General features: G+C 38.1%; 1 protein-coding gene across 6 annotated transcripts in view; it reads right to left on the reverse strand.

The window, feature by feature from the left end:
• The window catches only part of TFDP2 (transcription factor Dp-2), a 197,850-nt gene that overhangs the window by 144,839 nt on the left and 37,101 nt on the right, over positions 1-15,910 (reverse strand). For all 6 annotated transcript variants that reach the window (XM_026454188.1, XM_026454184.1, XM_026454186.1 and 3 more), the window contains exon 2: positions 3,161-3,268. In XM_026454188.1, the coding sequence (XP_026309973.1) occupies positions 3,161-3,175 (15 nt within the window). In that variant the 5' untranslated portion in view covers positions 3,176-3,268. The remainder of the gene's footprint in view (positions 1-3,160; positions 3,269-15,910) is intronic.

Below are 15,910 nucleotides of genomic sequence, written 5' to 3' on the forward strand. Positions count from 1 at the left end.
AAACCTCAAAAATTATATTTCAAATTCTTTACTGCATTATTGCTTAAATTAGAACACACCTGCATTTTTGGTCTAGAAGAATATCATTGGACACTAGATACTATTTGATAGCAATTTTACCCCAGATACAATCAATATGTTGCCAGCTCCTCACCTCTTCCTTTTGCAAAATGGTCCATCCTACATCTCATGTAGTTCCAGTAGGACAGTTAATCTTAAGAGGCTCAACCATGCCAGGCAGCACAAGTGGGCTCATGACTCAAAGTCTGGCCACTTACTGTATCCCACTTCCTTCTCCACAGTGTTTAAGCAAGGTCAACTCAAGCTCCTCCATAGATTTTGAAACACAAATACTAAAAAGGGGACAGGTGCAGTGGCTTACACCTGTAATCCCAACACTTCAAGATCCCTTGAAGCCAGGGGTTTGAGACCAGCCTGGGCAACACAGCCAGACTCCAACTCTTTAAAAAACAAAAATTCCCTCTCTCCTTCTGAGACAAGTATTATGGGGCCAGTGCAAGCTATTATGCCACCATATAGAGGGCCTAAAGACAGAAGGAGACAGATCCCTGACATCATCGTTTGATCTCCTGAATCCAGATGTGTTTAAAGCAGTCTCTAGGCTTTTCAATTATAGAAGTCAATACATTCCACTTTTTGTGTTCAGTTGTTTTGATAGGGTTTCGATCATTTGCAACTACAAGAGACCTAATAAAGCATGGGTAAGACAAAAGTCACTCTTCACAAAAAAAAGTGTTGTCATAAGAGAAATGTAAAATGAGAAACAAATTTAAAATGTTAAGTATTTGAATACATGTTTAGTAATGCCTCTGTAAGAGGGCAATCTCTTCCCTATCTATAATCTCTTCTGTGTTTGTGAATCACTTCTCAGTAACATGTGACACAACTGATCACTTCTCCTCCTTGAAACACTTTCTTCACCTGGGCCTCCAGATCATCAGGATAACTCTTTTCTTCCTGTCTTTGCCCATTCTTTGAGTCTCCTTTATGGCTTCTCTTGCTTTCCATCTTTTTGTTGGAGAATCTCTGTGCTCAGACCTTGGTCCTTATATATTTGTATCCATGCACTCACTATATGATCACATGTAGTCCCATTGCTTTACAATAATTTTAATATGAAATGACCCCAAAATTTCTACATCCATTCCTAAGCTTTCCCCTGAGCGCCAGAGTTACTTATCAAATTGCCTACCCAATATCTCCACTTGGAAGTTTTTAGGTTTCTCAGCTTTAGTACGTTCAAAACAGAATGTTTAAGTTTATCGCAATATCCTATATCTCCCTAAGAATTCCTCTTCTAATTAAATAGCACAGTCATTTACCCAGTTACACAAGTCAAATACTGAGAAGTCTCTAACTTCTTTGCTGCCCTCATATCCTAATAACTCAATAAATCCTGTGACTGTCCCTAAATGATGAAGCAAAATCTGTATCTGCTTCTAGTTACTAATGCATGTTAAAAGCAATGTTCTGAATTATACCCCAAAATAAGCAAGCAGACATAAAGTAATAAGGGTTTGCTTGTTTGTTAATGCTATTGTTCGGCTGCATAATGGGCAATATTTAGAACTATCGGTCTGACTCACAAGAAGCCCTTTATCATCTTTCCTCACACACTGTGCTGGGCCCGCAGCAGTCATTTTATGCAACAACACTTGCTTCTCCTAGTCACAACTAAATCACCAGTCAACATCAGACTTAAACCGTGCCAGAGGCCCCTCCTAAGGAGTCTGAAATTGGAGCTTATACAGGCAGGCAGAATGTATCAGGCTGCCTCCTTCATTTTCTTTTCTTTTTTTTTTGAGACGGAGTCTTGCTCTGTCGCCCAGGCTGGAGCGCCGTGGCCGAAGCTCAACTCACTGCAAGCTCCACCTCCCGGGTTTACGCCATTCTCCTGCCTCAGCCTCTCGAGTAGCTGGGATTACAGGCGGCTGCCAGCGTGCCCAGCTAATTTTTGTGTTTTTAGTAGAGACAGGGTTTCACCATGTTGGCCAGGCTGGTCTCGAACTCCTGACCTCAGGTGATCCGCCCGCCTCGGCCTCCCGAAGCGCTGGGATTACAGGCGTGAGCCACTGCGCCCAGCCTGCCTTCTTCCCTTTCTTCACACCTCTCTCTGAATAGGCTGGTAACCTAACATGTAGATGGAGACGCTGAGTGGGGCCATGTTCTACCATCCTGGCTGGGAAACTGAGAAAGATGATTTGGACAGACAGACGAAGGGAGAAATGAAGCAGGTACACAGTAAGAAGTTGAGAGAGATGAGAAAGGAAAACCAAATACTGCTTCAATTCCTGCTGGATTTCTAGTTTCTGGGCCTGGATCTTTCTGAGAGTCCACAAAATTCCCACTCTTAAATTCCTTGAGACATCCCTGTATCTTTATAATAAATTCCCTTTTCGTTTAATTCCCAAAATTCCTACATAATAATATAGGAACAGCAAAGCAATTATACTTTAATACATATAATGTAGGAAGAGTAAAGCAATTTATAAATAATTCCTCTATATGTTGTACTCTTTAAGGCACAATTCTTTACCATAACTGGAAATAAACTCATTAATAAAGAGTGACAAATAAATACATAAAGAGTGACATATAACTTGAAAGGAGGTATATTCAGAAATGATCACCTCAAGTAGAGGGAAAAACTTGAATAACTTCTCCAAAACATCTAAAATCTAATGTTTCTTCAGGAACCATCTCATGGAAGGTAGCAAGCTACTTTCAAACAATATCTGAGCATACATATTTCCCTGAGTAACCAAAAAATAAAAATAAAAAAATTAAGCCAAAGAAAATAGTAATTTGCTCAAAAAGGCCCAGGAACCCTCCAGCAAGTACCAAAACAAATTTATTACAATATCCAAAAGATGAGGGTGGGAAACTTTCTGGAGATAGCAATTTGCAGCTGTTGAGAAGTAACTTGGTGCCAATTAGCAAGAATGATACCATCTCCATTAGGGCACTGTATTCAATCGTATTAAAGTTTATCTCATATTCTGCATAAACATAAACAAATACAATTACAAATCCATGCAAGTAAATTAAATCTGATTAACCAGAATGGTGAGAAAATATGTAGGAAAAAGCACAGCTCACTTTAAAAAATACTTACATTAAAAAGTTTACAAATACTTACATTTTTTGCCGTCATGTCAAACTGTATTCTATTTAAGATTCTGTAAAGCCATTAAAAAAAAGAAAAAAGAAAAAAATCTTGTCTTCAATAATTCTTTAAAAGAACAACCTGTTAAAGGAAAACAGAGGGAATAATAATGTAATAATAATAGGCAACATTTATGTCATATTTACTATGTGACATGCATTGTTATCTAAGTGAACTGTCTAAATTAATCTTCACAACAACACTATGAGGTTTGTACCATCTTAATCCCCATTTTCCAGATAAAAACCAGGGCTTAGAAAGGTTAAGTAATTTGACCAAGTCAACTCAGTTCACAAGCAATGGAGCTTGGGCTTTGAAATGGTATTAGGCTATGCTGCTTTAGAAAACCCACTGAAAGAAACACCAGGGCTTCTTGGAGAAATGGCTGATTCTAGTACAAGGTAAACCTAGAACATCTTATTGTGCCTAAAGTAAGGAAGGGCTCAAAAAATGATGGAGACATGTCAAAAGCACACAGAAACTAGCTTAAAGAGCCTACAACTGGACAATTTGCAACAACTGAGCACCAAAGTACATAATAATAGTAACAGATTATAAACCCATTGAATAAAATAATAATCCAGGATTATTGGGGCTAATGGGGGAGAAGAGAAATTCTTTGCAGAATGCCAACTAATAAATATAAATGAGTGATACCGTTAGTAAAACTTCCATTTTGGAACCATTATAACTAATAAGAAAAGAATCATTAATACACAGTAAAACTAGTCAGTGAAAATGTGGTGAAAAATAGGATATTTCAATAGCGCTGAAATATCTCCCTACAAATTCAAATTTTCTAGTGAAAGAAATATGGCATAAACCACTTTAGCTAAGTGATCAAAGTTACCAATGATTACCAATAATGGGGCAAGTCAACATGTGTCTCTTCAAGCGCACTGAGATGGATACCACATGAATTCTGAGGTACGTTTGCCCAATACGCAAAATCTAAATCTAACCATGAGGAAATATCAGAGAAATACAAATTGAGAGGCATTCTACAAAATAATGGCCTGAATTCTTCAAAAAATGTTAGTGTCATGAATGGCAAAGAAAGGCTGAGAAACTTTCCAGATTTAAAAAGACTAAAAACTGCTGGGCATGGTGGCTCACGCCTGTAATCCCAGCACTTTGGGAGGCTGAGGTGAACGGATCACCTGAGGTCAAGAGTTCAAGACCAGCCTGGCCAACATGGTGAAACCCCTTCTCTACTAAAAATACAAAAAAAAGACCTGGGTGTGGTGGTGCGTGCCTGTAGTCCTGGCTACTTGGGAGGCTGAGGCAGGAGACTTGCTTGAACTCAGGAGGCGGAGGTTGCAGTAAGCCGAGATTGCGCCACTGCACTCCAGCCTGCGAGACAGAAAAAAAACTGCTGTGAAGACCATTATTTGGGTAATTGGAGATTAGGTCTACAGACTGGGTAACAGTATTGTATCAATGTTACATTTCCTGATTTTGATCAATGAACTGTGGAGTTTTCTTTTCTTCACATCTTTTTGGATTCCAAAAACTATGGAGTTTTCTATAATTGAGGGTCCTTTTTCTTACAAAACATACACTAAAATATTTAGGAGTGGAGGGGTATAATGGTGGCAACTTACTCTCAAATGATGAAAAAAAATATGATCTCTAAAACTTTACAGAGAAAGTGAGAATAATAAAGAATATATGACAAAATGGTTACAACTGGTGAATCTGGGTGAAGGGCATCTGGGAGTTCTTTGACCTATTTTTGTAACTTAACTCTTATTTTAAAATTATCTCAAAATTAAACTTTAATAAGATATTCAAGGAGAAGAATAAAATAAAACTTAACTTTGAAAAGATCATAAATAATGGGGGTTCAAAGAAATGGGGGCTTCAAATGGCTGCTTTATATACTAGAATTTGAATCTACAAGTAAAATTTTGTGGAAGAAAAGCAAGGTTTTTGTTGTTGTTGTTTTCTGTTTTTTCATGTGCAGAACGTGCAGGTTTGTTACATAGGTATACATAGGTGTATGTGTGCCCTGGTGGTTTGCTGCACCTATCAACCCATCACCTAAGTTTTAAGTCCCACATGCATTAGCTATTTGTCCTGATGCTACCCCTCCCATTTTTTTTGCTTTTCAATAAAACACTGAATTTGTAATTTTTCAGTGATAAAGCATAAATTTAAAAACCTGAACTACAAGTTTTGCTTTCTCACGGTAATTGTACAATGTCTATTATGACCTAACCTAAAAATAAACTTCCCATGCTATATCTGTTCTACATTTATCAATTATTTCTTACCTCCTCTATAGTGATATAAATTTAAATATGAGACAAATAAAGCACAAATTCCTGATATCCCACTCAACAGATTACTTGGCATATTCAAACTAAGAATTTAAAGTTAAAGTATAAGTATTGCATTTTGAAGATTAATATTTCAACCAAGCTTGATCTAACAGATCTATATAGAATTCTGTATCTGATAGATCTGAAACATCTCTTTAGGCACAAATTTATAAAATTTGTCCACATATGCTATCACCAAAGAGGAAGCAAAAATTTCAGAGAGGAAATATCACACAGATTATGGTCTCTGACTACAATGCAATTAAATTAGGAATCGATTATTTTTTAAAAAGTTAAAAGTTATATATTTAGCTATATTATTAAACACTCCATGAATCTGAAATATTTAGAACTAGAATGACATTTAAAAAGTAATAAAAAATAAAATATTCAGAAATAAATGACAATGAAAATTTAAAAAACGTATAAAATCCAGCAGAACTAGTACTTAGGGTATATTTATATTTCCTTTTATTCATTAAGTCATCAATCAATTTAAATACATAAAAGAACAGTGAGAACTCAAAGAAATACGAAAAGAAACAAACAGCATAAATTAATGAAATAGAAAAAAAATCAACAAATTAACAATCTGGTTCTAAGTGTCCCACTTAAAGTGAGCATCTAATAAATAAAGCAGCAGCGCAGTAGAGTGGAAAGAGTATGGACTTTGGCTCCGTCTCAGCTCTGATCCTTATTAGTTGTGTGATCCTGAACAAGTAACCTAACCTCTTAGAGTCTCCATGTCTTCATCTGAAAAACTGATATACTGAATGTTTCAGAGTTATGTTAGGAGTTTATATGCCCTCCAGTTGATACATAAATATTCTGAACACTCCTAACAACAAAGAAGTTCAACTTTAATCAATTTAAGACTATCTCATGACCTGCTGAAATAGTTATAACAAAAAAACTACAAAATATTTTCCATCAAAAGTATGGTTTAAACATGTTAAATTTTAGAAACCCTCTATATTTCCAAAGCAAGCACTATTGCCTACCCAATATCATTTTCCTCTTCTTCCTTACAAGCTGACGTGGAAATGTGCCCAGCTACAAATATTACATCGTCAACCTTCCTCTCAGATGGGCTAACCATATCACAGATGACGTAATTCTGGCCAATGAAATATAAGCAGACATTGTTGGTGTGGGCTACTAGATTCAGCTAGTAGGTGTCCTTTTTACCCCACCCCTTATGTTTTTTTGTGCCCAGAGCATAGTTATGATGGCTAGAGCTGCTTGTCTGTGAACATCTGCTTCATTTCTGAATTCAGTACTCAACAATGTTATATTTCCTAAGGGCTGGGATATTGAGGGTCACTGTGTTATTCATGCAAAAAAAATGAAATTAACAGAGTATTACTATTTCAGCACAATATAGTAAGAGGGTACCAATAAAAATAGCCACATTAATTAGCTTCACAGAACAAAGTACAATTTTGTTTGGTATTCCTTTGAATCTCCACACCAGAGTACAGCACAAACTGGAATCTCTAAGTATTACCTAAATAATAAATGTTTGAAATAGAGCCAAAGTGCATGGATTTCTTAAGCAAATTTACCTTAATTTTACCTAAATTACCTAAAATCTGTGTCTCAATTTCTTCATCTCCAAAATAGTAAGAGTCACCCACTTAATTAAATGAGTCAATACATGTAAAATTACTAAGACACTGCTTAGCACAAGGTAAGCATTCAATGCTAGAGGGGGAAAATCTGTTCATTGATTTCTCATGACAAATTAAGGCTTCCTTCTCTAAAATAAATAATACATAATTCCCACATTGTAGAAGTGAAAAATACCATAACATACACCCAATTTCAAAATAGGAAAAAAAAATCTGTTTAATTGTGGTTAAAAAAAACTCTTCTAAAATTAACAAGAGTAGGCAATAACTTCATTCATTCATTACTCATCCAGCAAATACTGAACAGTCACTATGTGCATGGCACTATCTTAGGCAATGAAGACGGCCTAGTAGATGAGAAAGACTGTAATCACCAAACGTTCAAATGTAATTTTAAAGAAATAAAGTTACATTAAGACAGACACTGTAAAAACAAATGGGATTGTGATAGAGACCTTCTTCATTCAATTAAAAATTAAGTATGCTGTATTGGCTTTGAGTGATACTTTATAGCACTTTAATTTAAAAATACACATTTCTAAATAGTTTTAAAGTTTTTGTCTTTTTTGACATTGTCTTTAATCTATAAATTATTTGCATTGTATGACTTGAATCTTCAAAAGTGTCCAGAAATTAAATAAATTTGGCACAGAAAGGTTCAAGAAGTTGCCATCTTTGGCAGTATGGATGATTCTCAGAGATAAACCAGCCATGTGCACTGATGTATTATGTTTTATCCAGACTCAACAATTGCACACTTCTTCCTGTCACCAGGCTCTTCTGTTAGTTAAAAAAATAAGTTGGATTTCTTCTTCCAGCTTCATGAACACATTATGTCAAGCTCAAAAAGTCAATCTTTTGACCTCACCATCTGCCATGATCTCTTGTCAGTTTCAGACAATGCAACTCCCACAGATGGTCTCAAAATGCAAGCCTCTTCCCATTCCAATCACAATTTAGCAGCTCCAGCCACAAAGCCTCTTAAAATTAATCAAAATACAAGGAAGAAAGCAAAAACAGCTATGGATAAATTTGTAGAATCATGCAGTAACATAATTTGAATCAGGATTTGCACACTTTCTAACACTGCCAAAAAAGCTGCTACTAAAATTTAATAGGAAAGGTAGCATATTTAAATGGCAGACATAACTAATTTTAAATACATGCTCATGACTCAAAATTTAGAAAATACACAAAACGCAAGAAACAAATATCAGCCATAATCCTACTTGTCAGAAGCAACTACAATAAACTTATTGGTATAAATCCCTTCAGTATTCTCTTTGTGCATTCAAACTTTTGAGATGTGGTATTAAATAGAAGACATTTTCTTTTTTGTCTTTTTTTTTTTTTCGAGACGGAGTCTTGCTCCATCTGGGCTGGAGTGTAGTGGCGCGATCTCGGTTCACTGCAACCTCTACCTCCTGGGTTCAAGCAATTCTCCTGTCTCAGCCTCCCAAGTAGCTGGGATTACAGGCACACACCACCATGTCTGGCTAATTTTTGTATTTTTAGTAGAGATGGGGTTTCACCATGTTGGCCACGCTGGTCTTGAACTCCTGACCTCGTGATCCACCCGCCTCAGCCTCCCAAAGTGCTGAGATTACAGGCGTGAGCCACCATGCCCAGCCCTAGAAGATATTTTCATAGAAAGGGATATTATGTAACCTTTTCTTAGGTGAAGAGCTTATCTAGGCATTCTCTCAAGTGCTTCACATGTATATCATATCATTCGCACCACAACTCTATCAGATAAATGTTATTATTTTCATTTTACAGAAGACAAAACAGTTTTAGAGAGTTCAAGCAATTTTCCCAGTTAACCAACTGTACAAATTACAGTGCCAGAATATGAACCCAGGATCTCACACCAGCAAAAGTGTTCTTAACTACTATAATACTTTACAAAATATATCTGACTTGAGATACAATATAGACTCAAGATATTATAACAAAATGATATATAATTATTATTACAATAAATTCAGAGAAAATGATAACCTACTATACTGAAAGAATCCTTTAAAATCTCATATAGGACATATACATATGACATATAATTTTTCTCCTTTTCAATTGTTTTTTAAAATTTCAATATTAAATTGAATTTTTCTTTATTTTTTGAGTAGGTTGTGTGAAAGCTGATTACATGCCAGTCAGAGCTTGCCAGCTCCCCAAAACCTTACTACTGCCAATGAGCTTTCTTGAAGTGATATGCAACATTTCTCCTTTTTATAAAACCTCTAACCTCTTTGTTCTTCAGACACAGCCAAGACTACATGGTCTGTGTGTATTCCCCAAATTGCAATTCTTTTTTTTTTTTTTTTGAGACAGAGTGTGGCTCTGTCACCCAGGCTGAACTGCAGTGGCGTGATCTTGGCTCACTGCAACCTCTCCCTCCCGGGTTCAAGCAATTTTCCTGCCTTAGCCTCCTAAGTAGCTAGGATTACAGGAGCCCGCCACCACGCATGGCTAATTTTTTTATTTTTAGTAGAGATGGGGTTTCACCATGTTGACCAGGCTGGTTTCAAACTCCTGACCTCAAGTGATTCCGCCCACCTCAGCCTCCCAAAGTGTGCCTGGCCTGCAATTTTCTTCTCAAATAAAATATTTTAATCCCAGAGATTTGTTGCTATATTTCGACTTGACAGTTGTAAATTTCCTCATTCACTTTTTTCACAGCTACACAGTATTTCTTTACATCGTTTCACTAGCCTCTACTGACAGACATTTAGATTTCATAATCTAAACTGGTGACAGTAATGACATTTTAATGACTCAAATCTTTAATGTTGTCTGGCATGCTGATGTGGTAATACGCCTACCTCTCCAGTTCTATTAAACCCCTTTCCCACATCTCTTTTCTGATCCATTTCCACTGGCTTCTGTACGTTCTTCAAAAATGTGCTCCTCCTGCCTCAAGGGCCTCTGTACATGCTCCTCCTTCTGTCTGGAACCTTTGCCTGACAAACTCATCTTCCTTTAGATCCCTTCTCAAATGTCACCTCCTCAGGGAAAACCATCCGTTTTCTACTACCCAGTCTAGGCCAGGGGTATCAACCTATTGCTCTCCTACTTTCTCCTTTAATAGTATACACTGGGTTGCCATTGTATATTTATTTCTGTGATAATCAGATTGTGGTCTGTCTCTGCCAACTAAAGTATAAACTCCATGAGGGCAGGAACCCTGTCCATTTTGTTCACTCTTACATATCAAACGCCTGGCACATGGTTAATGCTTAAGAAATATTTGTTAAACGAATTACAGACTCAGTATTTTCTTTATATTCATCCTTTAAAAATGTATGACAACCCCATTCAATATGACTTGGCAGAAAATGAAAACCATGCAAACATTTAACACATACACATCTGAAACGTCAGTAAGCTACATTTTTTTTTTTTTTTTTTTTTTTTTTTTTTGAGATGGAGTCTCGCTCTGTCACTCAGGCTAGAGGGCAGTGGTGCAATTTCAGCTCAGTGAAACCTCTGGCTCCTGGGTTCAAGCGATTCTCCCGCCTCAGCCTCCCAAGTAGCTGGGGTTAAAGGTATACGCCACCACCCCTGACTAACTTTGTATTTTTAGTAGAGACGGTGTTTCTCCATGTTCATCAGGCTGGTCTCAAACTCCCAAACTCAGGTGATCTGCCCGCCTCGGCCTCCCAAAGTGCTGGAATTACAGGCATGAGCCACCGCGCTTGGCCAGCTACATAGTGTTTTGAATGTCATTTTTCTATCATGTTGACAAAGTGATTGACAACAAGTAGCTTAATACTAAAAGAAGATTAGATACAGAGTACTATCTCACCAAATGAATTCATTGAGGTAGAATTCTTCTGTCACTCCCTGGCAAACTGATTTTTTTTTTTTAAATTGAAACAGAGGTCTCACTATATTGCCCAAGCTCAAATTTCTGGCCTCAAGACATCCTCTTGTCTCAGCCTCCTGAGTAGCTGGGGCTACAGGCATGTGTATCTATCATTCACCAGCATTTTATTTGTATTCGTTAATTTTTAAAACGTTATAATAGAGCACAATTAGTTTCATTAATTTTTAGCAGAAAAAAATAGGCAAGAGTTTTTCTTAAAAAAAACACTTTTATTTACTAAAAGCTGTTTTTTCTAGAACCACTGGCATTTTACACGTTACACAAAAAAAGAGACTTATTTTTATGTTAATTGCTCCCTTTATTTTAGAGACAGGGTCTCACTCTGTCACCCAGGCTAGAGTGCAGTGGCATGATCTCAACTCACTATAATCTCCGCCTCCTGGGTTCAAGTGATCCTCCCACCTCAGCCTCCTCGGTAGCTGGGACTACAGGTGTATGCATGTGCCACCACATCTGGCTAATTGTTGATATTTTTGTAGAGATGGAGTTTCGCCATGTTGCCCAGGCTGGTTTTGAAACCCTAAACTCAAGAGATCTGCCCATCTCAGCCTCCCAAAGTGCTGGGATTGCAGGCGTGATCCACCACGCCCAGTCCATTGCTCATTTTTTAAAATTGAAAAAAAAAAAAAAGCCCAGACTTACATAAGCTTTTATCCAGACTCTCTACAATGATAAAAACTGGTATACTATAAGCAATCATTAACAGTATATATGTGTAGTGAAATAATGAATAATGAGAAAATGTATAATGAGATAATGAGATACATGAATAATGTTATCTGAGCACTACTCATTCATTTACTTATTGAATAAATACTTATTGATAGCTAGCTACCTGTCAAACACCGAGTATTAAAAATACTGAGCACTGGCCAGGTGCAGGGGCTCACACCTGTAATCCCAGCACTTTGGGAAGCCCTGGTAGGCAGACTGCTTGAGCCTATGAGTTTGAGTCTAGCCTGGGCAAAACAGTGTATCCTATCTCTCAAAACATACAAAAAAATTCACCAGGCATGGTCATACATACCTGTGGTCCAAGCTACTCTGGAGGCTGAGGCAGGAGGATGCCTTGAGCCCAGGAGGTAGAGGCTGCAGTGAGCCATGATCACGCCACTGCACTCCAGCCTGAGCAACAGAGTGAAACTCTGCCTTGGAAAAAAAAAAAAAGATACTGAGCATTAAATGCTCATTCTTCAAGATACTACAGAAAACAATGACAGTCCCTGCCTTCATGGAGCCTATATTTTAGCTATGAAGGCATGCATTAAATGACAAATTTCACAATTAACTACTTAATGACAGTCACTACAAGTGCTATGATGGAGACATAAAAGATTCATAGAAACAAGCCGGGCATGGTGGCTCACGCCTGTAATCCCAGCACTTTGGGAGGCCGTGGTATGTGGATTACCTGAGGTCAGGAGTTCGAGACTAGCCTGGCCAACATGGTGAAACCCTGTCTCTACCAAAAATACAAAAATTAGCCGGGCATGGTGGCACATGCCTGTAATCCCAGCTACTTGGGAGGCTGAGGCAGAAGAATCACTTGAGCCTGGGAGGCGGAGGTTGCAGTGAGCTGTGGTCGTGCCACTGCACTCCAGCCTGGGCGACAGAGACTCTGTCTCAAAAAAAAAAAAAAAAAAAAAAAAAAAACCAAGATTCATAGAAACATGTAAAATAGAGGACTTGAACTCTGGTGGTTTTACAGAAGACTTCTCTGAGGAAGTCAAGTTTGAGTTGAGCTCACCACAAAAAGAAAAAAAAAAAAAAACCACAAGCTGAATAAATCATTGGCAGAGAGAGAAGGATATATTCTACTCAAAGGAAACATCACAGGAAAGACCAAAGGAAGAAAAGTATGTGGGAGGTTCCAGGGTCTAAGAAAGGCTCTAATAATATGTGCTAAAAAACAAAGGGCAAGGCAATGGGCTGCTAAGAGGTGAGGTAGGAAGCCAGATCATGCAGGATACTGATTTTTCAAAATTTTAATCAGATTTGGCCAGGTGTGGTGGCTCACGCCTGTAATCCCAGCACTTTGGGGGCTGAGGCAGGAAGATCACTTGTGCTCAGGAGTTTGAGATCAGCCTGGACAACATAGTGAAACCCCATCTCTACTAAAAATACAAAAATTAGCCACATGTGGTGAAGCGTGCCTGTAATCCCAGTTACTTGGGAGGCTGAGACAGGAGAATCACCTGAACCCAGGAGACGGAGGCTGTAGTGAGCCAAGATAGTGCCATTGCACTCCAGCCTGGGCGACAGAGCAAGACCCTGTCTCAAAAAAAAAAAAAAAAAAAAATTAAATCAGATTAGTGGGAAGCCTCAGAACGATTTTAAGTGGAGAGTTACAGCATCTGAACCAAAGACGGAACCAAATTCACCAAAGATTAAGTAAAAATTATTTGCATTCTAATTCTTCAAAAACCAGTAATATTAGCTATATCCTGTAATTCTTTGGTAACTGAAATGCTCACTCATTTCTCGACTACACCAAATACGTTTCTATTCACTATTTATCTAGCACTCAAACCACCTTAAACCTCTGTAACAAGACTCTCAGCTCAGAAATAAGAAAAAAAAAAATTCCCCAGAGCTCAAAAGTAGCTTTCACAAAACCATGTACTAGTTAGTAACTCAAGTCCTTAGGCCTTCCCTCGTCTTATACATTTTATTTAGCATAAAGTTCTTAGTGTATGTGCTTTGATTTTCAGGCCAGGAGCCAATTATACTTAGCAGAAAGACATGGTAATAGGGAGCAAACGGGCTAACACTGTTACAGGGGAACACATTGACAAAGTGATTGACAACAAGCAGCTTAATACTAAAAGAAGATTAGATACAGAGTACTATCTCACCAAATAAATTCATTGAGGTAGAATTCTTCTGTCACTCCCTGGCAAACTGATTTTTTTTTTTTTAATTGAGACAGAGGTCCCGCTATATTGCCTAAGCTGGCCTAAAATTTCTGGCCTCAAGACATCCTCTTGTCTCAGCCTCCTGAGTAGCTGGGGCTACAGGCACGTGCCACCACATCCAACCAAAACTGGTTGTTCTACAACAAAACCTAAATGCTACTTTCATTTCAAATATATTATGCAATATTAACAGATTATCAATATGTATTATTTGTTCTTAATTGCTGAAAACAAAAGACTGAGGGCGAAAACTTACTATTGTCCCGACCCAAAGAGGAAATATTAGATGAGAGCATACAATTTAAGAATAAAATCACATTGTGAGATGCTGCCAAGAACCTAATATATTATTTTATCAAGCAGTACAAGCCAAATTGTAAACCATTAATTCACTCACGCACAATGACTACATGGATCAGATCACCTGTTACACATATACTGCTTAGCAAAGTCTCATTTCCAGATTAACAAAGCTTTAGATTAGCATCACAAACGTTAAGACTTATCTTTACTTCATTCAACCATCAAAACAAGCCAGATGACTTTTTTTTTTTCCGAGATGGAGTCTCGCTGTCACCAGACTCGAGTGTAGTGACACGATCTTGGCTCACTGCCACCTCTGCCTCCCGGGTTCAAGCGATTCTCCTGCCTCAGCCTCCCAAGTATCTGGGACTACAAGCATGTGCCATCACGCCCAGCCAATATTTTTTGTATTCTTAGTAGAGATGGGGTTTCACCATGTTGGCCAGGATGGTCTCGATCTCTTGACCTCATGATCCTCCCTGACTCTCAGCCTCCCAAAGTGCTGGGATTACAGGAGTGAGCTACCACACCCGGCCGACGTTTTAAAATATCATTTGGTATTAATATAAGCTTACAGACAAAGTATTGTATAATGAACTATGTAAGCATGAAATGTTCAATTTGAGTCATTAAAATGTGGTCACTGTGACCAACAAAAGCTTTCAAAAAGACAAAGATGGGGCATTCAAAAGGAAGCAATTGGAGAATAAAATAGTACCATTTTTAATGCTTATTTAGAATACCACTATACTTATACAAACACCTAATCTATATTCAAATGAAAATGAAACATTTTATAATTTTTTTTTTTTTTTTGAGACAGAGTCTCGCTCTGTCACCCAGGCTGGAGCGCAGTGACCGGATCTCAGCTCACTGCAAGCTCCGCCTCCCGGGTTTACGCCATTCTCCTGCCTCAGCCTCCCGAGTAGCTGGGACTACAGGCGCCCGCCACCTCGCCCGGCTAGTTTTTTGTATTTTTAGTAGAGACGGGGTTTCACCATGTTAGCCAGGATGGTCTCGATCTCCTGACCTCGTGATCCACCTGTCTCGGCCTCCCAAAGTGCTGGGATTACAGGCTTGAGCCACCGCGCCTGGCCAACATTTTATAATTTTATAATCAGCATCATCATGGTATTTAATAAATAATTTCTCAAAATAACTCTATAACTCTATAGAATAGTTATCTCCATTTTATAGAAGGGAAAATTGAGTCAGCTCATAGAGAAGCAAAATTTATAATGAAGTTTAAATAAATGTTACTATATACATGTTCCATGATATCATAAAAAGACATGTCCTAAGCAGTTTTCATTTTAAAGTAATTTAAGGTTTTAAAAAATATATTATTGGAGGCCGGGTGCGGTGGCTCAAGCCTGTAATCCCAGCACTTTGGGAGGCCGAGACAGGCGGATCACGAGGTCAGGAGATCGAGACCATCCTGGCTAACAGGGTGAAACCCCGTCTCTACTAAAAAATACACAAAAACTAGCCGGGCGAGGTGGCGGGCGCCTGTAGTCCCAGCTACTCCGGAGGCTGAGGCAGGAGAATGGCGTAAACCTGGGAGACGGAGCTTGCAGTGAGCTGAGATCACGCCACTGCACTCCAGCCTGGGTGACAGAGTGAGACTCCGTCTCAAAAAAAAAAAAAAAAAAAAAAAAAAA

This window comes from Piliocolobus tephrosceles, chromosome 2 (genome assembly GCF_002776525.5).
Source record: "Piliocolobus tephrosceles isolate RC106 chromosome 2, ASM277652v3, whole genome shotgun sequence".
NCBI lineage: Eukaryota > Metazoa > Chordata > Mammalia > Primates > Cercopithecidae > Piliocolobus > Piliocolobus tephrosceles.